This window comes from Hippopotamus amphibius, chromosome 1, assembly GCF_030028045.1.
Source record: "Hippopotamus amphibius kiboko isolate mHipAmp2 chromosome 1, mHipAmp2.hap2, whole genome shotgun sequence".
NCBI lineage: Eukaryota > Metazoa > Chordata > Mammalia > Artiodactyla > Hippopotamidae > Hippopotamus > Hippopotamus amphibius.
Window position 1 is genome coordinate 109,192,288 of NC_080186.1, and position 23,237 is coordinate 109,215,524.

At 43.9% G+C, this 23,237-nt stretch overlaps 1 protein-coding gene across 1 annotated transcript; it reads right to left on the reverse strand.

The window, feature by feature from the left end:
• Positions 1 to 1,818: 1,818 nt before the first annotated feature.
• On the reverse strand, positions 1,819 to 23,025 carry LOC130834940 (myomegalin-like). Its single transcript, XM_057706083.1, has 11 exons — positions 22,947 to 23,025; positions 20,852 to 20,983; positions 20,046 to 20,165; positions 18,404 to 18,593; positions 17,674 to 17,798; positions 9,018 to 9,176; positions 7,549 to 7,665; positions 6,767 to 6,993; positions 5,494 to 5,637; positions 4,271 to 4,409; positions 1,819 to 1,964 (listed from the first exon to the last, which is right to left on the reverse strand). Exons 1-11 carry the CDS (start codon positions 23,023 to 23,025, stop codon positions 1,819 to 1,821), a joined length of 1,578 nt encoding a protein of 525 aa, XP_057562066.1.
• Positions 23,026 to 23,237: the final 212 nt, after the last annotated feature.

The following is a 23,237-nucleotide window of genomic DNA, read 5'->3' on the forward strand; positions in this document are numbered from 1 at the left end:
GCCCAACCACTGTGTACTCCTGAGTGTGCTCACAATGGCTGTTGCAGCCCCAACTGGACCACACCCCAGGCCCTCTGGGCTGTCTCTGCCTAGCTAGATCATGTCTTCTCCCAGGGCCTGTCTGCTCAAGATTCATTGGTTGGCCCTTGCACACTCCTGTTTTGCCACCTCCCACACTAATGTTCACCACGTCTACACCTGTCACTCTGAGCCCTTGCTGACTATGGCATCTGAGGCCACACTTGGGTCACACCCCATGTGTCCTGGTCTGTCTCTGTACAGCTAGATTGAGTCACTGCCAAGATCTTGTGCCAGGTTGTAGCATGGAGTGAGTGGGGCCAATGTGTTTGCCCCTTTGGATTGGGAAGTACAGCAAGGAAGGTGCTCCTGATGCAAGACTCTCTGCCCTGATTGTTGACAAAGCCAGCATGTACTCTTGGTGAGTAGAGTCTAGCCTTCTCCAAACCTTCTGTCTCAGCAGATGTCCCAAGAGGCAAGGGGGCCTGGCCAATCCATATAGGATCCCATGACTGGGATACCCAGATTGTGATTCTACCTGCTCACTCCCCAGAGCCAGGGTCCACCCTTGTGAACCCTTTCCTCCTTGCAGATGCCTCCCAGGGACCCAGGTCCTGACCTGATTCTTCTTTTTTTTTTCCTTCTGTCCTACCCAGTTAGAAGTAGATCTTTCTTGCAGCATTAGTTTACAAGAGTTCTTCTGCCAGTTTTCAGTGAGAAGTGCTCTACATGTCAATGTATTTTTTGATGTGTTTGTGGGGGATGGGAGCGCCACATCTACCTCCTCCACCATTTTGATTCTGTTTCAGATGGTGAGCTTTTAAATGACAGTTTGTCTTTCCTATTTCTACACTTTCGCCCTGAGGACTGGTATAGAAATTAGAAACTAAGCAGGTAAAGAAAACTTTATTTCTTTATACACATTTTGCTTTAATAGCCACCAAAAAGACTGTTTCATTTCCTCTCACTGACCCTGTCCATCAGTTATGTAGCCTTCAACATATCGCTATAGCAACATATATAAATATATATCATACATTTATACACACATACACACATTCAAAAGCACTGTGGAGACACAGACTAGGCTTTAGCACAACTGGGGGCCCCTCACATGTCACTTAAAAATGATCACTGGTTTGCTTTACACAAGACTTTCAGTGGGCTTGGTGTGGCCATCAGTCCCCAGTTTGCAGAGAAAATTTGGGATGACAAAATTGGACAGCATATTTAGAGTAAGGTCAGTACACTTTTTGGAGATCATAATAGAATAGAAATAGGAGATCTAGGCTAAGCATGAGATGGCATCTGGAAGTCATCCCTTTCACCATGTGGATTCAAAGCTCTCAGGTGCTGCCGTGTAGACTGACCCCCAGTGTAACTGTGACCCAGCTGTACTGACCCAGGTCAGGGCATCAGGGCCCTGCCAACACTGTCCTACAGGGCACTGCTGCTCAGTCCTGTGCTTTTAGATCTGCCATGGCGCTCCAGTGTTGGGACCACATGCTCCACTGCTGGGGAGCAGGTCCCATTTCCCCTGAGTTGACCTTCTGGGGATAGATGATGAGGGGTGAGAAATGTACTGTTCCTGGTTCCCATGCCCCTTGGGTGTTCAAAGCAGTGTCACAAGGTCCTTACAAACTGAGCCTGTTTTGCTTAGTGCTGGGCCCAGTGGTCCTTGGCTGGTTATTCCTCAACCACAGAAAAGCCCTTCTGCCTTTCACCCTGCACCACCAGGCCACATCTGTGACTCCTTCCAGACCCTCCAGCAGGTGTGGAGGAGGGGGGCCCAGATCCTCCTCAGCAGACAGGGAGCTGTGAAAAAGGGGGGCAGGCCCATCCTTCCTGCTGTTTGGAGGACCTCTGGTGGCTACGCTTCGTGCTTGGCTCCTGGAAGGCAAGGGTCACAGGACTGGAGTGCATGGAAGAGCCCTTAGGGATTTCACCTGGAGGCCAAAAGAACACAATCAAATTGAGTCCATTATCAGGCCTTGCTGGTGGCTAACTGAGGCTGGAGCGAGCGCTGAGTGGTGACAGAAGCCAGAAGCATGGTGAGAGCCTGTCAAGAGGATGAGCTGAGGGGTGGGCTGAGGTCTGGAGGAGCAACTGGTGCCACCAGGTTAGAGGACAAGCTTCCCACCACCTCCTGTGGTCATATCTCTGCTCAAAGCCACTGCACACCAGGTGGCCAGATCCTACCACCCCCTCTTCAGGTTCCAGTTCACTCTCCAATTCACTTTGGAGCAAAAGGATGGCTTTTGTGATTGCTCAGGAAAAGACGTGCTTAGTATGAAACAGGCACATATAGACACCCTGTTGTAGGAAGGAGAGGACATTTTGCATGGAGGTCCCCCTGTTACATTCACGTTCTGTTTACTTGATGAGGAGAGGGAGGGGCCAGGTCAGCAGGGACCTCAGAGTTCATCTAAGTCTAGTGCCCCATCTTACAAATGAGGATCAGCAGTCTCACAGAGATTGGGTCTCTGTGAGAGACCACAAAGCCACACAGGCAGTTAGTGAGAAGCCTGGGATTAGAACTCAGGCTTCGGGATCTTTCCAATGGCCTAGGGGAAGTGGGAAGGATACTTCCAAACTGGGGAAGCCAGCGGGTAGGAGAGGCTGTTGGGTTACCTTTGCTGGGACAGGAATAAGGCTTTACAGAGGCAATCTTGTAAGTATTCTTCTAGAAAGGCTCAGGAAAGAAAGGAATCATCAGAGAAAAACAGAAGAAATTAGAAAATAAAAAATCGAAACCAAAACAAACAAACAAAAAAACAGAGTTAAATTATGGCCCAAACTATTTTCACACTGTGGGGTCAACATTCCCTTAGGTTACAATTTACGAACATTCCTAGGAATACACTCAATTGCTTATGGTAAAGCTTTAAAGTCCAAGGTAAAAGGTTTAATTTTGATTTCTAAGCCATTTCTAAGACCTCAAGTTTTTCTTCAAAGTGGTTGCTAAAGAATATGTTAATGTTTTAAATAAATGTAGAGAAATGTCTACCATAGAGATAATATCTTTCCCTTTAAGTTTCAGTTTTTACTTATTACCAAATTCTCTTTTAGATCACTAAAACCCAACGATTTTCTTTTGTGTTGTTGCTTAAAGAAAAATATGTCAACATTAAATTGCTGTTTTCAGCCCAATAGTGTGCAGTGAAATCAACTTATTAGGTTGCATCTTTCCATGATTTTTTCACATAGTGGTTTAGGAAACCCCAGAACACATGAGTGCCCTCAGGATCCCTTTACTGAAAGCTCACAGGGCAGACTCCATATGTCCTCTGACCTCGATAATCAACTGAACTGCATTTCTCCCCACTCCTGACCTGGCATAAAGGAAAGAGAATTGGGGTAAAGAGAGAAGATTATGGCAAAGTGAGAGTCAACTGAGAGGTCAGGGGAGATTGCTGATTTGAGTGGGAGGGCTGATAGGGATGGAATCTAGAGGGATGCTCACTGAGGACCTGTGCTCCTACAGATGGACCAGCAATCTCCTCCCGGAAGGTCAGAGCAGGTCAAGGATCACCTGCATGCTCTGATGACACATGGCAATAAGTTTGGGGTGGGCTCTATGGCTCTGACTGTTGCAATGGTTTCCTTACCTCCAGATTAGTCCTTGTCTTCTTTAAAACATCATGTGTCCTGGTCACTGAAACAACAAAACAGCCCCCAAAGGCAAAATTACCAGCATGGCCTATACTTGCCTTATGTGTTCTAAAGCCTGTCTTTTATTTATTTATTTATTTATTTATTTATTTATTTATTTATTTATTTATTTATTATTTTTGGGGGGTACACCAAGTTCTATCATCTGCTTTAATATACATATCCCCGTATTCCCTCCCTCCCTTGACTCCCCCCCCACCCTCCCTCGAGTCCTCCCCACCCTCCCCGTCCCAGTCCTCTAAGGCATCTTCCATCCTCGATTTGAACTCCCTTTGTTATACAACAGCTTTCCACTGGCTATCTATTTTACAGTTGTTAGTATATATATGTCGGTGCTACTCTCTCGTAAAGCCTGTCTTACTGGCCACTCAGCTCGGGGTCTCCTGCCGCCTGCCCCCTTTCAACTGCCCACATCCCCTCCTCTGCCTCCATGATTACTGATGGCACAGGAGGTTCAGGGACATCATATCAGTCTCCCCCACCCCCTAGGCTCTCTGGTCACTGTCCATTCACAGCACAAGTGGGGAGCCTGGAAGGATCCCCTCATTCCCTGCCCCATTCCCTGGCTGGGAGCACCCACACTGGCTGAAGATGAACTGCTCCAAGCTCTCCTTCTGCTGGTTGGCGGTCTTCAGATGCTCAGCTGTGCTCTGAAGGAGACTCTCCTGTCTGGATAGTTTGGTTCTCAGTTCCAGAAGCTCCCTTTTCATGGACTCTCCCTGGGAAGAAAAGCAGGCTCTCTGTCAGAAGGCATAAGCACCCTGTGTTTCGTGGCTCTTTACAACTCTAAATAGGGTTCTACAATCTTCTTAACTATTTCTGGATCAGATTCCCCTCGTTAAAGCCTCTCAAACCATCCAGCTGGTGATGGCTCAGGATGGGCCATGAGGTGGGAACACTGAGGACCTGGAAGCCCCCGTGCAGATTAGCACAGGCTACACGCCTGTTGCTGCAGAGAACCTGACTCCAGGCCACACTGAAACCCAGCTGTGAACAAGAGCTCCGATTTAGTGCTGACATGGTTATATCACTTGGGCATCACAAGTAAGACTTGATCATTAGGAATATTATGCCTGAGAGACAGGTCTGACCTGAGAGAGTCAGCAAGTTTGTAAATGTATCTGGGAACCTCAAGATGGGAAAACACTGCCTCCTTGGACTTAGCATAAATGAGTCCCCTAAAGTGTCAGTGATCTTAGTCTGGAGTTAGATCCCCTGGGAGGGATTCTCAAACCTGCCTATCTAAGTTCACCAACCAGAGAGCTGCGTGAGATCTGAGAGCACCTTGGGGAGGCTGGCTCTCCCCAGGCCTGACCCAGAGATGCAGATTTAAGTGATTTTCTGGGATTCCAGTGGGGGGCTGAAAGAGGCTGGGCGACTGCTGGTGACATTTTGTGATCCTGCCTGACGATGTGGACCTGGGGGTGGGGGTGGGGTTAGGTTGGGAAAGGGAATGTTGATGTTTTAACACGGCCCTGAAGTTCAGCTCAGCGAGACTTCAGAAAGTTAAAGAGATGGAACATTTATGGGTTACCAGGGCTCTCATGTCTCTGCCTCCTCCATGTCCTTTCCTTTTCCTCTTTGATTACTTCTCCTGGGGGTCAGAGGTGGGGGAGAGGGGATGTAGTCAGAGCTGCACTGAAAGCAGCCACCACAGAGGAGAGGTCTCCCTCCCTCCAGGGACACTCTCTTCAAGTGCCCTTTGTTCCAACTGACCATTTGGCTCCTTATCTTCAAGATCTGCCGACCAAGGAGGCAGGGGATATTTGGGGGCAGATCCAGTAGAGAATGCTGGCTTCTTACCACTTTGCCACCCAGTGCAGGGCCATGGGAGCTTGGCAAGGCTGCTCGCCAGAACATGGTGAGGAGGGAGGCGGACTCCTCCAGCCGGTGGTGCAGGGCATTGGCGCTGCTCCTGAGCTCATGGATGGCTTCACTGCCCATCATCTGGGAAAAGAGGGTGGTAGCCATGGGCATCTCTGCAGCTGAGAGATCATTTTTTTTTTTTTGCTGAGCCCAGGCCTCAGCTTCCTTTGTGAGTGAGGTATGGACATGGGCCTGCTTGAACCTGTGAAATCCTTTCCTAACCTGGAAGCCAAGGTTCTTTGACCTCAGGAGGGACCACCCAACTTGCAAGAATTCATTTGATTCCAGCTTCCCGCACACTCTTTAGCTTCTAGTCCTGCTTCATGCTCAAGAGTCTATGGTCCCTATTTTTGCACTGGTCCCCCTTGCCCTTCCCTGAATCACACCTTATGCTTCAAATTTGCTGCACCATTTGTAGTTCAAAGGACTGAGGTGCCGCTCGCTTTACCTGGCATGTTCTCCTTCCCAGAGAACCTGAACATTCCCTAGTTGCACCCCTTACCCCATGAACCTGTTACTTTCCTTGCCTGGGATAATAGCTGATTCTGGGTTCATGCCCTCATACCCAGAGCACTTCTAACACTGCCTGGAGCTCCTTGTTGTATGGTGTGGGGCTCCCTCTCTAGTGTGGGGGCTCCAGGGGGCAGGGCTGTCCCTGCATGCCTGTGCATCTCCAGTAGCTCAGCAAAGCAGCTGGTACCTGGATCTCTCCCTGGGAAAGGGCTCTGAGAAACCTTGCTGCCTGCTCTCCTCCCCTCCTCAGTCTGCCACGCTCCTCACCCCTTCTACACATCTGTCCATATGGATGCAGATTCTCCATCTCCAGCCAACTGATTAAGTGATTTTATGCTGCCCACAGATGGTCATATGCCAGCGTGACTTTAGCAGATAATAAGCTACCAAAGGGTACTGGGTGCAGCATTGCATGTATGTTGATGCTTAATGTGCTCTACTGATGAGGATGGCAATGCTGCACCTGCTATTCTGTGGTTCTGAGGGGAAATATCAAGTCAGCTGCATCTGGAACCAGAACAGAGCTTGTAGTGAAATTAGCAGATGAAGATGAAAGGCCTAGCTAGATTAAATGGAAAATGTATCCTCAATTGGTAGGAGATGTGGAGCAGGCAAAAAAATAGTGGGAGAAGGAGCTAAAATCAGAAGAAGAAACGGCCTAAGGAAAAGGTGCACCTAAGAGCTCAAACATGATTACCTCTGTGCCTAGAGCTTCAAGGCCAAGGAAGTTGCAGGTTGATCTCACAAGGGATGCTACCTTCTTGACCAGCAGTCTGTCCTCTTCAATCTGCTGTCTTAGGGCACTATAGTCATCAATGTGGCCAATGACATGGCGGCCATGCTTATTGGCAAAGGAGCCATCAGTAGCATCACCCTCCAGCTTGGGAGGGTTCTTCATTACTGGAGAAGCATCCAAACCCAGCTCTGAACATAAAACCACAATAACACAGAATACACTGTTATTTATAGTCATCCTTAGTTCAATCCAAAAGGGACATCAGATAGTGAAAGAGGCCACAGACAAGAATGACAGTCTTGGAAAGTACAAGGGTGAAGTCCATAGATATTCTGGGTTCTAGATTTTTATAATCTTTCTTACATCATCTCATAATGATAAAATTGCCAGGAGGCAAATTTTATCCTTATTGACAAATGAAATATTCAGGACAGATACTTAAAAATTTTAAATTTGGGGGTTGAGAAGACACAGACAAGGAAATTAAGCTGGATACAGAGAGCACTTTCAAGAAGGAAGAGATTATAGTGCAATGAAACAATACCAGAACAATAGGAAAACCACAGGAAGAAGAAAAATGACCAAAAAGGCAGCCACAGAAGGTGGAATGAGTAGGGCTAAAGGCCATGGGACATGTGGAGAAAAATCTCTAAATTCAGATAATGTGCCTATAGAGAACCAAAAGTTACTTGCAGTGTCATTTCCCATCATTAGACCCTGAATCCCATAGTTGCCCTATTTACCATTTTTCCTGTTGGAGGTTGTGGTCTCTGAGCCAGAAGCAGCAGAAGAGGAGCTGGGGAGGACCAGAACTGGAGAATTCATGCCCACATCCCGAACTGGAGGGGAGGCAACTGAATCTAGGGAGTACACATAACCACAACTTTAGAAACCCTGGAACACACTGCTCCCCAAACACATGCACAGCCTGTTTTCACCACTGGGGTCTACGGCAACATGACTCTCCTCTTACAAAATCATCACCCATGTACCACAATCAAAACCAATAGCAAACAAATCACTTAGTTTGGATCAAGTTCCTATAATTGAGGGCTGTTCCATGAGAAAGCAACTTCTAGTTTGAAACATTATTAGGTACATTTTTCTAACCCCAGATTTGAATATAATATTGTATGTAGTATGTCTAATACAATGCTTTGTAATTAAATATAAATATGCATAAATATATGCAGTATACATGTTAAAAATATTTGATCAAAGAATGAATGGATTTATGGGCAGATTAAACTCAGCACTCTAATCACCATTCTGGTGAGTCAGTACTAGAAAATATGTAGTAGTATAAGAAGGGAGACATACTAGAAGGCATGTAGTAGTATAAGAAGAATAGGAGACATAAGCCTTGGTGAATTTGAGGTGCCCTATTGGAGACCAGACAGCAATCCTCCAGGGGAGTAATTGGAAAATATCTGAAGAGACAGAAATAATCCTGCTCAGGCAACTGTGACTTAGAACCTGCTTTCCAGCTCAGGCCTCTGTGCTGTAGGATGGGGAGGAGGAGTGACTGAGCCAGTGGGGATGAGTCCTGGCTGGTGTTGCGCAGAGGCACTGAGAAGGGAAAGCCTGAGAGGGAGCAGAAGCAATACCAAGACAGAGCATAGGGAGGCAGAAGGAACAGACAGGAAATCAAAACCTCTGCTTCGAATCCTGGGTTGGCCTCTTAACTCCTTAGCACGTCAGTTAATTGTCTCAATGCCTAAGTTTTCTCATGTGAAATACAGAGATAGTAAATCCTCCCCTAGCTCTGATGAAATTATTTGAAAAATTATCTGAAAACATGGTAAATTTTAAAGCACTCTGCAAATATAAGGAATAAGCATTAACATATATAGCTGTTAATTGTTGTGTACTTATTGTGACAGGCAGTTGTAAATTATTTCATTTAATGCTCCATATAACTATGCACAGTATATATTATACATATCTTCATGTTAAAGATGAGGAAACTAAGGCTTAAATGCCTGAGGAGTTTAAACACTTTTCCCAAGACAAACAGCATGTAAGTGGCAAACTCAGAATCTGGAGTCAGATCTGACCTTAAATCCCATAATCTCAGGCACTGTATCAAAGCATCTTTGATTTCACCATGATCTTAAGGAGTGTGGAAGAAGTAAGATTGTCCCTTCCACCACAGACATCCTGGGGACCTCCTCATTGGCTGAGGGCTTGCTGATTTCCTTTTCCTTCCTACCTTGGAAGAGCAGCTGCTTGTTTCCAGGGTCAGTGTTGTTGGGGAATTTCTGGTTAACAGAGGAGGGGCTGAGGCTGGCTTTGCTGGCACCACCATCCAACTGCTGTTCAAGCTGCAGTCGCAGACAGTTGTTCACCTGAATGCTCTGCTCCAGCTGCCCTCTCACAGCTCAGATCTCTGCCACCAGGCAGCTCAAGTCACTGCCCAAAGGGACTTGGTGACAGGTATCCCAGGTGTAAGCTGAAAGTAGAGAGAGGAGGGAGTCTGGTGGCACTGAACCAAATATTTCCAAGCATTTGTCAGAACACTCCTCCCTGATATTCCTTTCTACCAAGGTCCCAGGAACACACCTATGACAGATGTCACTTTTCCTGTGTGGGGTCTGGCACACACTGAAATGGCATACACTCCAGCATGGAGTTTCCTTGAGGCTCAAATGACCCTTGTGCATCTAGAGAGCATTTGATTGGCAGATGAAGTCAAGCCTATTATTTCATCTCCTTATTAACCTTAGTCTTGCAGGCTAGAGAGCAGGGTCTTCTAGGGCAGGAGATCAATACTGAACTAGAGAAGGGAACGGGCTGAAGGAGAAGGAGATGGATGACCTCCACATTTAGGAATCAAAAGGACAGGAGGAAGACATCAGGCCTTTGGGCAGCAAATAATAATGGGAGTGGGGTACCACAGAGCAGGGATCATAACTAATTGGACTTCTCAAGTTCTTTTTACCTTCACTCACCACTCATAGCCTGTTTCTATGTACTGGGGGAAGAAGAGATCTAAGAAATATTTTACAAGACCATAAGTGCTCATCTAAAAATGTTGAAGTCAAATGTATTTAAAAAGGTAAAATTTGTTTTGGTTTTTAGCAAGGCAGTAGGATGCATATACCACATAATACATGTACCCAGTTGCATCAGGGCCACAGCCTTAACCAAACGCATCAATATTTATGCAATGTGCTATGTGAATATTCCCACTAAAAGGGATAAATGAAGAGGAGAGCAGGACAAGATGGCAGAGTAGAAGGACCTGAGCTCACCTCTTCTCATGAAAACACCAAAATCACAACTAACTGCTGAATGACCATCAACAAAAAAAATCTGGAACCTACCAAAAAAGATGTTCTGTATCAAAGACAAAGCCACAACGAGATGGTAGGAGGGATGCTTTCATGATATAATCAAACCCCATATCAGGTGGGTGGGAGACCCGCAAACTAGAAAATAATTATAGGAGTGAGAGTTCTGAGCCCCATGTCAGGCTCCCCAGCCTGAGGGTCTGTAATAGGAAGGAGGAGATATCAGAGCATTTGGCAAGTGGGGCTTCAGTGTAGGATCTCCACAGAACTGAGGGAAACAGAGACTCCAGTCTTAGAAAGGGCACACAAGGTTTCATGAGCACTGTGACCCAGGGCAAAGCAGTGACTTTATAGGAACCTGGGCCAGACCTACCTCCAGGTCTTGGAGGGTCTCCAGGGGAGGCAGGGGTTGGCTGTGGCTCACTGCAAGGACACAGACACAGGTGGCAGAAGCCCCAGGCAATAGTCAACAGCGTGAGCTCTCCTGGAGGTTGCCATTTTGGCACTGAGACCTGGTCCCACCCAACAACCTACAGGTGCCAATGCTGGGTTGTCCCAGGTTAAACAACCAAGGGGATGGGAACAAAGGACCACCCATCAGCAGACAGGCTCCATAAAGTTGTGCTCAGTCCAATGCTGCCTCTAAACATACCCCTTTACCTGGCCCTTTCCACCAAAGGGACAAGACCCAACTGCACTGACTAGTCAGCAGGCACCAGTCACTCCCACGAGGAAGCCTGCACAAGCCCCTAGACCAACCTCATCCACCAGGAGTCAGACATCAGAAGCAAGAAGAAATAAAATCCTGCAGCCTGCAGAAAATAGACCACAAACACAGAAAGTTAGAAAAAATGAGACAGCAAAGAAATATGTTCCAGATGAAGGAACAAGATAAAACCCCAGAAGAACAACTAAATGAAGTGGAAATAGGCAATCTACCTGAAAATGAATTCAGAGTAATGACAGTAAAGATGACTTGAAATCTTGGAAAAAAGAATGGCGACACAGATTGGGAAGATACAAGAAATGTTTAACAAAGAGCTAGAAGATACAAAGAACAGAGTTGAATAATACAAGAACTGAAATGAAAAATACACTAGAAGGAATCAGTACCAGAATAAATGAGGCAGAAGAATGGATAAGTGAGCTGGAAGACAGAATGGTGGAAATCACTGCCATGGAACAGGATAAAGAAAAAAGAATGACAATAAATGAGGACAGTTTAAGAGATCTCTGGGACAACATTAAATGCACCAACATTCGCATGATAGGGGTCCCCGAAGGAGGAGAGAGAGAGAGAGAAAGGGCCTGAGAAAATATTTGAAGAGATAACAGCTGAAAACTTCCCTAACATGAGAAAGAAAATTATCACCCAAGTCCAGAAAGCACAGACAATCCCATATAGGATAAACTCAAGGAGGAACATACTAAGACACATAGTAATCAAACTGATAAAAATTAAAGACAGAGAAAATATTAAAAGAAACAAGGGAAAAGCAACAAATAACATATAAGGAAATCACCATAAGGTTATCAGCTGATTTTTGAGCAGAAACTCTGCAGGCCAGAAGGGAGTGGCACAATATATATAAAGTGATGAAAGGGAAGAAACTACAACCAAGAATACTCTACCCAGCAAGGCTCTCATTCAGATTTGACAAAGAAATCAAAAGCTTTACAGAGAAGTAAAAGCTAAGAAAATTCAGCACCACAGACCAGCTTTACAACAAATGCTAAAGGAATTTCTCTAGTCAGAAAAGAAAAGGCCACAACTAGAAGCTAGAAAGTTATGAATGGGAAAGCTCACTGGTAAGGCAAGCATACTGTAAAGGTAGGAAATCATTTGCACACAAATATGATATCAAAACCAGCAATTGTGAGGAGAGTACAAATGCAGGATATTGGAAATGCATTTGAAAGTAAGAGACCAGCAACTTAAAACAATCTTTATATATATAAAGATTTTTATATATATATAAATTTAATTTTTGTCAATTTGATTACAATCTTTATATATATATATATATATATATATATATATATATATATATATATATAGACTGCTATCTCAAAACCTCATGGTAACTGCAAATCAAAAATCTACAATTAATATACAAACACACAAAAGGAAACATCAACCCAAACACAACACTAAAAACAATCATCAAGTCGCAAGAGAAGAGAACAAAAGAGGAAGGGAAGAAAAAAGACCTACAAAAACAAATCCAAAACAATTACCAAAACAGCAAGGAGAATATACATATCAATAAGTACCTTAAATGTAAATGGATTAAATGTTTCAACCAAAAGACACAGACTGGCAGAATGGATACAAAAACAAGACCCATATATATGCTGTCTACAAGGGACTCACTTCAGATCTAGGGACACATTCTTACTGAAAGTGAGGGGATGGAAAAAGATACTCCATGCAAATGGAAATCAAAAGAAAGCTGCAATAGTAATACTCATATCAGACAAAATAGACATTAAAATAAAAATTGTCACAGGAAACAAAGAAAAATACTACATAACGGTCGAGGGATCAATCCAAGAAGAATATATAACAATTGTAAATATATATGCACCCAAAATAGAAGCACCTCAATATATAAGGCAGATGTTAACAGATATAAAAGGAGAAATCAACAGTAACACAATAACAGTGGGGGACACCCCACTTACATCAATGGACAGGTCATCCAGACAGAAAATCAATAAGTAAACAGAGGCCTTCAATGACACATTAGACCAGATGGAATTAATTGATATTTATAGAGCAATTCCATCCAAAAGTAGCAGAATATACATTCTTCTCAATTGCATACAGAACATTGTCCAGGATTGACCACAGGCTAGGCCAGAAAGTAAGCCTTGAAATATTTAAGAAAATTGAAATCATATCAGGCATCTTTTCTGATCACAACACTATGAGATTAGAAATCAGCTATACAGAAAAAAAAAACTGTAAAAAAACACAAACACGTGGAGGCAAAACAATATGCTTCTAACCAACCAATGGATCACTGAAGAAATCAAAGAGGAAGTAAAAAAAAAGAAACCAAGAAACAAATGAAAACAAAAATACAATGATCCAAAACCTATGGGACACAGCAAAAGCAGTTTTAAGAGGGAAGTTTATAGCAATACAGACTTACCTCAGCAAAAAAGAAAAAGCTCAAATAAACAACCTAACCTTACACATAAATTTATTTATTTCTCCTCTGAAAAATAAATAGAGATAAAGAAAACAGTAGAAAAGGTCAATTAAACTAAAAGCTGGTTCTTTGAACAGATACATGAAATTAATAAACTTTAGCCAGACTCACCAAGAAGAAAAGGGAAAAGGCTCAAATCAATAAAATTAGAAATGAAAAAGAAGTTACAATGGACACCACAGAAATATAAAGATACATAAGAGACTACTGCAAGAAACTATATGCCAATAAAATGGACAACCTAGAAGAAATGGGCAAATTCTTAGAAAGGTACAATCTCCCAGAACTGAACCTGGAAAAAATAGAAAATATGAATAGACCAATCACAATTACTAAAATTGAAACTGTGATTAAAACACTTTCAGCAAACAAAAGCCCAGGACCAGATGGTGTCACAGGCAAATTCTATCAAACATTCAGAGAAGAGTTAACACCTATCCTTCTGAAAATATTGCAAAATATTGCAGAGGAAGGGACACTCCCAAACTCGTTCTATGAGTCCACCATTACTGTGATACCAAAACCAGACAAAGATACCACAAAAAGGAAAATTACAAGCCACTATCACTGATGAATATAGATACAAAAATACTCAAGGAAATACTAGCAAACCAAATCCAACAATACATTAAAAAGGTCACACACCAGGATCGAGTGGGATTTATCCTAGGGATGCAAGGATTTTTCAATATCCATAAATCAATCAGTGTGATAAACCACATTAACAAATTGAAGGATGAAAACGATATGATCATCTCAATAGATGCAGAGAAAGCTTTTGACAAAATCCAATGCCATTTATGATAAAAACTCTCCAGAAAGTGGGCATAGAGGGAACCTACCTCAACATAATAAAGGCCATATATGACAAACCCACAGCTAACATCATACTCAATGGCAAAAAGCTGAAAGCATTTCCTCTAAGATCAGGAACAACACAAGGATGTCCACTCTCACCGCTTTTATTCAGCATAGTTTTGGAAGTCCTAGGCATGGCAATCAGAGAAGATAAAGAAATAAAAGGAAACCAAATTGAAAAAGAAGATGTAAAACTGTCACTGTTTGCAGATGATATGATACTATACATAGAAAATCCTAAAGATGCTACCAGAAAACTATGAGAGCTCATCAATGAATTTGGTAAAGTTGAAGGATACAAAATTAATGCACAGAAATCTCTTGCATTTCTATACTCTAATGACAAAAGATCAGAAAAAGAAATTCAAGAAACAATCCCATTTATCATCACATCAAAAAGAATAAACTACCTAGGTATAAACCTACCTAAGGATGCAAAAGACCTGTACTCTGAAAACTATAAGATGCTGATAAATAGAAGATGACACAAACAGATCAAAAGATATACCATGTTTTTGGATTGGAAGAATTAATATTGTCAAAATGACTATACCACCCAAGGCAATCTACAGATTTGATGCAGTCCCTATCCAATTACCAATGGCATTTTTTGCAGATCTAGAACAAAAAATCTTAAAATTCGTATGTAGATACAAAAGACCCCAAATAGCCAAAGCAATCTTGAGAGAGAAAAATGGAACTGGAGGAATTGGGCTCCCTGACTTCAGACTATACTACAAAGTTACAGTAATCAAAGCAGTATGGTATTGGCACAAAGACAGACTTATAGATCAATGGAACAGGATAGAAATCCCAGAGATAAACCCATACATCTATGGTTAATTAATCAACAACAAAGGAGGCGAGATTATACAATGGATAAAAGATAGTCTCTTCCATTAGTGGTGCTGGGAAAACTGGACAGCTACATGTAAATGAATGAAATTAGAACATTCTAACACCATACACAAAAAATAAACTCAAAATGGATTAAAGATCTAAATGTAAGACCAGATACTATGAAACTCTTAAAGGAAAACATAGGCAGAACACTCTTTGTCATAGGCTGCAGTAATATCTTTTTGGATCCATCTCCTAGAGTAATGAAATAAAAACCAAAATAAATAAAAGGGACCTAATTAAACTTAAAAGCTTTTGCACAGCAAGGGAAACCATCAACAAAATGAAAAGACAACCCACAGATTGGGAGAAAATATTTGCAATCAATGTGACCAACAAGGGATTAATCTCCAAAATACACAAACAGCAAATGCAGCTCAATATTGAAAAAAATAAACCACCCAATCAAAAAATGGGCAGAATATCTAAATAGACATTTCTCCAAAGAAGACATACAGATGACCAAAAAGCACATGAAAAGATACTCAACATTGCTAATTATTAGAGAAATACAAATAAAACCACAATGAGGTCAGAATGTCCATCATCTAAAAATTTACAAACAATAGATGTTGGATATGGTGTAGAGAAAAGGGAACCCTTCTATACTGTTGGTGGGAATGTAAATTGGTACAGCCACTATGGAGAACAGTATGGAGGTTCCTTAAAAAATTAAAAGTAGAGCTACCATATGATCCAGCAATCCCACTCCTGAGCATATATCCGGAGAAAATCATACTTCAAAAAGGTACTTGCACCCCAATGTTCACCTCAGCACTATTTACAATAGCCAAGACATGGAAGCAACCTAAATGTCCATCAACAGATGAATGGATAAAGAAGATATGGTACATATATACAATGGAATATTACTTAGCCATAAGAACAAAATAATGCCATTTGCAGCAACATGGATGGACCTACAGATTATCATACTAAGTGAAGTAAGTCAGAGAAACACAAATATCATGATATCACTTATATGTGGAATCTTAAAAAATGATACAAACCAACTTATTTACAAAACAGAAACTGACTCATGAACTTAGAAAACACAAACTTATGGTTACTGAAGGGGAAAGGAGGTGGGAGAGGGATAAATTAGGAGGCTGGGATTAACATACATACATTCTAATATAAAATAGATAATTGACAAGGTCCTACTGTATAGCACAGGGAACTCTACTTAATACTCTGTAATAACCTATATGGGAAAAGATTCGGAAAAACATAGATATATGTATATGTATAACTAAATCACTTTTCTGTACATCTGAAATGAACACAACATTGTAAATCAAATATACTCCAATATAAAAAATAAATTTTAAAAAATTTTTAAAAAGAGAAAAAAAAATAAAAAGAGAAAAAAGTGTGAAGACTTAACCTGATTTCAAAATTTACTATAAAACTAACAATGAAGACAGTTTGGTACTGGTGTAAGAATAGGCATATTGATTAACGGAACAGAATGGAGAATTCAGAAGTAGACTCACATATATTGGCTAGTAATTTTTTTTTTTTTGCCTTGGCAATTGTTTTTCAATAGAGATGCCAATCAATGTCATGGTGATGAAAAATCAATTGTGTTTCTATATCTTAGCAAAAAATTGTATTTGGCAATTGAAATAAAAATGTTATCCCACACACATGTATCCCACACATGAGAAATATTTATATATAAATTAAAATAAGAATGATGAGTATACCAAAAATTACAAAATCCTACTAACAGCAGTTATGGTCAACTGATTGTCAACAAAGCTGCCAAGGTAATTCAGTGGGAAAAGGGTAGTCTTTATAACAAATGGTGCTGGAAAAACTGGATATCAATATGGGACAAAAAGAACTTTAACCTTTTTCTCACATCATATACAAAATTAACTCAAAATGAAATGTACGCCTAAACATAAGAGCAAAAGCTATAAAACTGCAAGAAGAAAAATACAAGGAAGTCTTTATGATCTTGAGATAAAGATTTTTTAGCTACAACATGAAGAAAAGCATAAATGATAGAAAAAAATGGATTAATTAACCTTCAACAAAATTTAAATGTTTTGCCTTTCAAAGACACTAAAAAGACTTGGAGAAAATATCTGCAAATTATTTTTCTGGTTAATTATATCCAGAATAAAAATTTCTTTAAAAAATCTTTGAATTTTCTCACTGGGGAAAGGTCAGGGTGGGAGCAGGTTGCCTGCAACATTGGCTGCATGGGTGATCAGAATTCACAACATTTGAGACGTCTTCAAATGATGATACCATCAGGACAGTTCTTTGCATTTTTTTTTTTTTTTGAATCATTGTATAATCTGGACTTTGATTAACTTGTCTCAGACCATCCAGGTGGGTGAAGTTTGACTCTTGTGGCCTATTTTTAAGGATGTGTAGGCTGTATCTTGCTCATGTCACCAACCTCTGGGCTTTGTGTGTGAGAGTGCCCCTCTCTTCTTATTGGGACCCTCAATGACTGAGGTTTTTTTCTGAGACAGAACAAGGTAGGTTTCCAAGATCTCCACAACTCCCAAGGTAAAGAATTCATCAGGATCCTTAGCGAGAGCAGGGAAGCTCATAGGGTGGGGAAGAGGGGAAAACATACCTTTCAGCCCCTTCTTGGAATTGCCATTAAGTGCCTCGTAGATCTGCAGCTCTGACTGGAGGGACTGGAAGAGCTGCTGTTTCTCTTCACACTGTTGCTGCAAGAGGGCCAGCTTATGCTGCAGCCTGTCAGGGGAGAAGCAAGGGACCACTGAGCTGGTAGGGCCCCACCAGGGCAAGAGGCTATGAGCCAACTTTGGCATCATAGAATTTCAGCCCTAGATGTCAACTCAGGGGTCATGAAAACCATTGCTTTTAATTTACGGATGTGGCAACAGAGGCTCAGGAAGGTAAAGTAACTTTGCTTGGAGTCATGCCATTAGCTACCATACCTAGGACACACTACCTGGTATTCTTACTGCCCCACAGTGCTCTTTTCATGTTGTCAAGAAGTTACAGGGTTTATGCTGGGGACTACCATTATGGCTGGTGTAGAAGCTTCCTAGGTTATGGAGGGACTAACATCCTAAAACTAACTGGAAGCACAAGAATGTACTTTCTGTAGAATCTGATATGCTGAAGGCTTCCATAACAGGGTTTTACTGTCTCAACTTTGGAGTGAAAAAGGCATTCCCAGAGAAGTCCTTCCTTCTGTTCAAAGTTACCCATAAATCCAGATTAGCAGAGGGGATATTGAGGTTTCCAAAAAGGACCATTAACTGTCTTGCCAATATCCCTTTTTCTAAATCCGAAAATGGGGCCACCTTCCTTATCAATGGGCTCCCTCTAACCTGGAGTCTTTCTCCTGGAGAGATAGCCGTTCCTCCTGGAAATGCAAGATCTCCTGTTGCTTCTCCTTCAAGTCTTCCAAAAGCTGCTGTCGTTCCACCTTTTGGTGCTCTAGCTCCATTTCCAGCTCTTGAAGTTGGGATCGAGAGGTCAGCAGAGCCTCCCTCAGACATTCTGTTTCCTGGGAGTGCTCTGGTGAGCAGAACACAGGAGTACTTATATTGTAGGGCCAAAGGTCACAGGAAGATGAGCCCAAGCATATCCATCATGACAATCAGAACTAAGGCAAAAGGAAGGCCAGCTTATGCTGCCAGGGGAGGCAAAGTGACTGTCTGACTGTCCACACACTCAGGGGAATGGGAACCTCTTTCTCTGCAATGCCCTTTGATCCCCTGATTTAATACGGCCCACCATGCTTTTAGAGAAAACACTCTGCTTCCTAACGCTCTTTATTTTCTAACCACTCACATACCTACTGTGCAATAATCCATTCTTGAGTTTTTCCAGGGATCAACATAAAAATTTCTTGACTACAGTTTTTAGTATATAGTATTTTCATCATATTGAAAAGAGAGCCATCTGTTCTTTCCTGGTCTGGCAGCATCTCTCTGATCTTCAGGATTTCTCAAAGGCTATTGACAGGGACTCTGAGAACAGGGCTCTGGTGCTGTCAGTCGTCTGGGGTGGAATCACCTGGGCCTGGCGGACTGAGCTCATTTAAATCTTCCTGTCTTCTCACCTGTGAGGTCTGTTCTGGTCTTTCCAGGCACACAGTGGTAGTTTAGTAGTTCTACCTTCTCCCTTATCTATGGCTTTTGTTATCTTCCCAAATGGTGACCTTTCCTCTCACATCTCTTGCTCCGAGGAGGCTAACTTGGCAATATCTCTTGATGTCTTTTTCCTTTTCCACAAGCATTCTTTCATTCTGGGCTTCATCCTCTTAGCCACTATTCTTTGTCTGTTATGGCTATTCAATAAATATTTGTAAATAAAAATAATTTGTGATTGAAAACATTGATTTCATTAAGTCAACTAACACTAAGGTCAGCTGTCCCCCAGGCCACACAGGAAATGATGCCCACACGTGGATGCCCACTGAATAGTGTTGGGAACGCTCTGGAGGACGTTTTGGTAGCACCTCCAGACACAGAGTCATGAGGACTAGGGACCAAAGAGGAGCCCTGGGTATATGAGTAGGGAGGTGGTGAGGAGACATGGGGATAGCAGATCAGCACTGGGAGGGACACAGAGAGCTGCAGCAAAGTCTGGAGAAACCTGAGAGAGCACATAGGCTTCATGTTCCTTCCTTTCCTGGGTCCAAACTAGCTGTGAGTTGTGTGCAGGTAGAACAGGCACTAACTGGTATCCAGTTTGATAGCTAATGACTGAATGTGGGTTGCACAGAAGTGGTGGGTTTACTAGAGCTCCTCATCCTTGGAGCCTAGGAGTCTAAGGACCCATGGGTGGGAATTGTCAGGAAGCAGCCCTTTCTAGGCTGATAATAGCTCTGGGAGTTGGGGTTGATGGGTCTGGGTAGCTCAGTTCTCTCTTTTTTGTCTCTTTGCTTCTCCAGTTGCTGACTGGTGTGGCCAGGGAAAAAAGGGACCCAAGAGTGACCACAGTTTGTGGCTTTTGACCACTCACCTCTGGAAAGATGACTGAGCTGAGCCTGAAGGCTCCGGTTTCCTTCCCTAAGGACTCTGTTCTCACTGCAGAGCTGAGGCGTGGACTCCAGGCTTGGATTGTAGAAGTTAGAGGTGGGTCCTGTCTCGGGAAGTGCAAGCAGGCAAGTCACACAGTTGGGTATCAGAGCCTCCCTGTGTTGCTCACTCTGTGTCTCCAAACACACTGTCTCAACCCAGCAGAAAACCCTGAGGACTTGAGTCCTGGGCCTAAAGCCTGTTGGGCCGAATGCCTGGCTTTCGAGGGGCTCCTCTGCATGGGTTCTTTGCATGCATTTCACATGCCCTGGCTGCAGCTGTTCAGGAGGCTCTCCTCCCTAAATAGCGGCTGCTGCGGTGTGGGCAGGACAAGGGCGTGTGGAAGGGACGGCCTCCAAGTGTCAGCAGCCTGCGGGAGAGTGTGGGGAGGAAGGCCACCTCGGGAAGCGGCTGGGGGAGGCCCTGCAGACCTGGCTCTACCACTTGCCAATCACAGGACCAGGGCACAGAAGTCAGCAGGCAGCATGTGAGCAGGTTAAGGATGGATGAGAGAGAGGATTCTGGGGACCATAGCTGGTTAGATGTGCAGTGAGGAAAGCTACTCTCTGAGCTCAGATGCAGCTGCAAAGGGAGGAGAATAGTACTTACCCCCCTGCCTTGTTGACTGTAAGGAGCAAGTGGAGGGAAGCAGACCAAGGTGCTTTGAAAATTTTGAAGCTCTGCCCAAGGGCAACTTTCATATTCTCCCTAATTTATGACCAGAAATAGGAAGCCGAGGGCCTCTCCTACCGCTTCCGTGGGCAGTGGAGCTGAGCCTGTGTTCCAGCCGCTCCCCCAGGCAGTCGTTAATGCAGATGGACTCCTCCAGGCGCTGGCGCAGGTTCTGGATTTCACCACGATGCTCATGTAGCAGGTCAGTCCCTGCAGCCACCCAGCAGGGCAGGAGGAGGTTGGAGATGAGAAGCTGGCCCCCTGCCTTTGGAGCCCACGTTAGGGGCTGGGGCTCTGCCAGCAAGATCCCTAAACATCACTGTCCTCTCACAGGGGCATCTAGAAGCTCAGGTGACTTGTTTAAAGAGTCAGTTGGCTTCAAACACAGGACAGCTGATGCTAACCAAGCCCCATGGGCCTCCTCCATACAGGGGTGTGTGTAAGGGAGTTGTAAGTGCACATGTACAGTTACTAGGGTAGGTGCTAAGTGTCAGGGGTTTCACATGGTTTAAAGAAAAATCACTGAAGGGACTCTCTTGGTGGCGCAGTGGTTAAGAATCCCCCTGCCAGTTCGGGGACATGGGTTCGATCCCTGGTCTGGGAAGATCCCACATGCAACTAAGCCCATGCGCCACAACTACTGAGCCCATGTGCCACAAGTACTGAAGCCCATACGCCTAGAGCCCCTGCTCTGCAACATGAGAAGCCACCGCAATGAGAAGCCCACATGCAGTAACAAAGACCCAATGCAGCCAATAAATAAATACATTAATAAATAAATTTTTAAAAAATCACTGAAGGCTGTGGAAGTCGGCCTAGCACTTGCTAAATGTCTGGCCATCTCCTGAGCTAAGTTTGCATGTAATGAGGCAGGCCTCTCCTCTACCCTACTACCTTTCCTCTTACTGACCCTTGACTGAACATTTGTTAGCAAAGGACAAAGCCCTTCCTCCACCCTTACAGAGAAGGCCTAAGGTAAAAGTTAGGTCCTCACGTCAGCTCATCCTATGTGGTTAATGACTACTACTCAATGCTTCCCTCAAATTACTTTTAACGTGAAAGGAAGAAAGCCCACTTAACTGTTTCCACAGGGACATGTCAGGTGGTGTCCACTGCAGAGGAGCTGGAGTGATTGTACTACTGCCTTCTCTTAGTGTTTCAACGAACCGTTCCATTGCCTCGTCAAGGCCAGTGCCTTTGGTGGCTGAAGTTTTCAATACTTGCCATTCCTAGTCCTCCAAGCTGGTAACCCAAGTGAATATGCCATCTCCAAGGGAGACATGGCCTGGCCCATGTCTTTTTTACTAGCAAACAGCACTAAAATGGCTTTTCTCTGCTCTTCTTCCTCCAACACAGAAACTAACTCTGATTTAGAAAAGCCAGTTAGGTCTCGGTCACAACTGTCCACCACACGAATGGCTGCATCTGTGTTTGCCTAATAACATCTCCAGTAGGGCCTGCTCCTTGTCAGTATGGCACCGATCCAGGGCTCTGAAAGCTGATTAGAGAGTTGGGAAAAACACCCCCAAGAAAAGAAAAAGGATGCAGAAAAGAGCAGTGGGAGGGGTGCCAATGACAGACTACGTCAACTGCCTCATTTTGCTTTAGACACAGCCTTTTTCTGAAGATCACAGTTCTCTTGCTGTTGGCACTGAGCTGCATCCCAGCGTTCTCCCATACAGCTACACCTGTCCAGGTGGTGAGATGCCTCTTGGACCTGACCAGGGGAGCTAGGAGTGAGAGGGAGAGTTTGAATTGGGTTTTCTCCACAAGACATGTTTATGGGGTGGGGATCTGTGTAGAAACGCCTCCCTTTCTGTACAACTCCTGACTGATGGAAGAATGTTCTGTGACTGTTGGTGGCTGGCATTCTGGAAGGGTCTGAGAGTGGGCTGCGAGGGGCCCAGGCTGCAGGGACAGAGAAGGACATGAATGTGAGAGCACAGAGGTGGCCGCGGACTTGCTCCTACCCCTGCTCAGCACCGAGGCCCTGGACAGGGAGGATAACGGATGCACTCAGGAAGGACTAAGCACTGAAAGGGCCCTTTCCTTTTATCCCCACGCCGTGAGCCAGACACCAGAGGAGAAATGGAAGAGCCACCCAGGTAGGAAAGGGGTGGCTCCTCAACGAGATGTCACTTCACAGGCTGAGCTGCTCGGCTGTGTGCTTTACCTGTGGGTTTGGATCTGGGCTGATACCCGCAGGAGCCCGGGGAGAGGTCCCCACATATGCTCTCTGCCGGAGGCCACATCCTGTCCCATGGCCACTGCTGCCCAGTGCTGTGCTGCCCCTGGAGGAGAGTGGGGCTGGGCGGGGTTGGGCCCCCATCCTGGGAAAGGAGACATTTCTCCTTGAGAGGCCACCTTGCCAAGGGACGTGCTGTACTTAAGCTGCGTCATCCTTGTTGCCACTGGGGAGTCCTAGGCTGTTTCTTTAATGGTTCGGCCTTTCCTTGCGTGAGAA

Bases quoted from the DNA above. Each gene is read 5' to 3' on its own strand.
- LOC130834940 (XM_057706083.1), bottom strand. From the start codon at position 23,025: ATGTGGCCTCCGGCAGAGAGCATATGTGGGGACCTCTCCCCGGGCTCC. The intron at 17,799-18,403 runs GTTAGAGGGAGC...CTCCCCTGACAG, and splicing joins CTCCAGGAGAAAGACTCCAG to GCTGCAGCATAAGCTGGCCC. The intron at 5,638-6,766 runs GTAATCATGTTT...CTCTTTTCCCAG, and splicing joins TTGAAGCTCTAGGCACAGAG to ATGATGGGCAGTGAAGCCAT.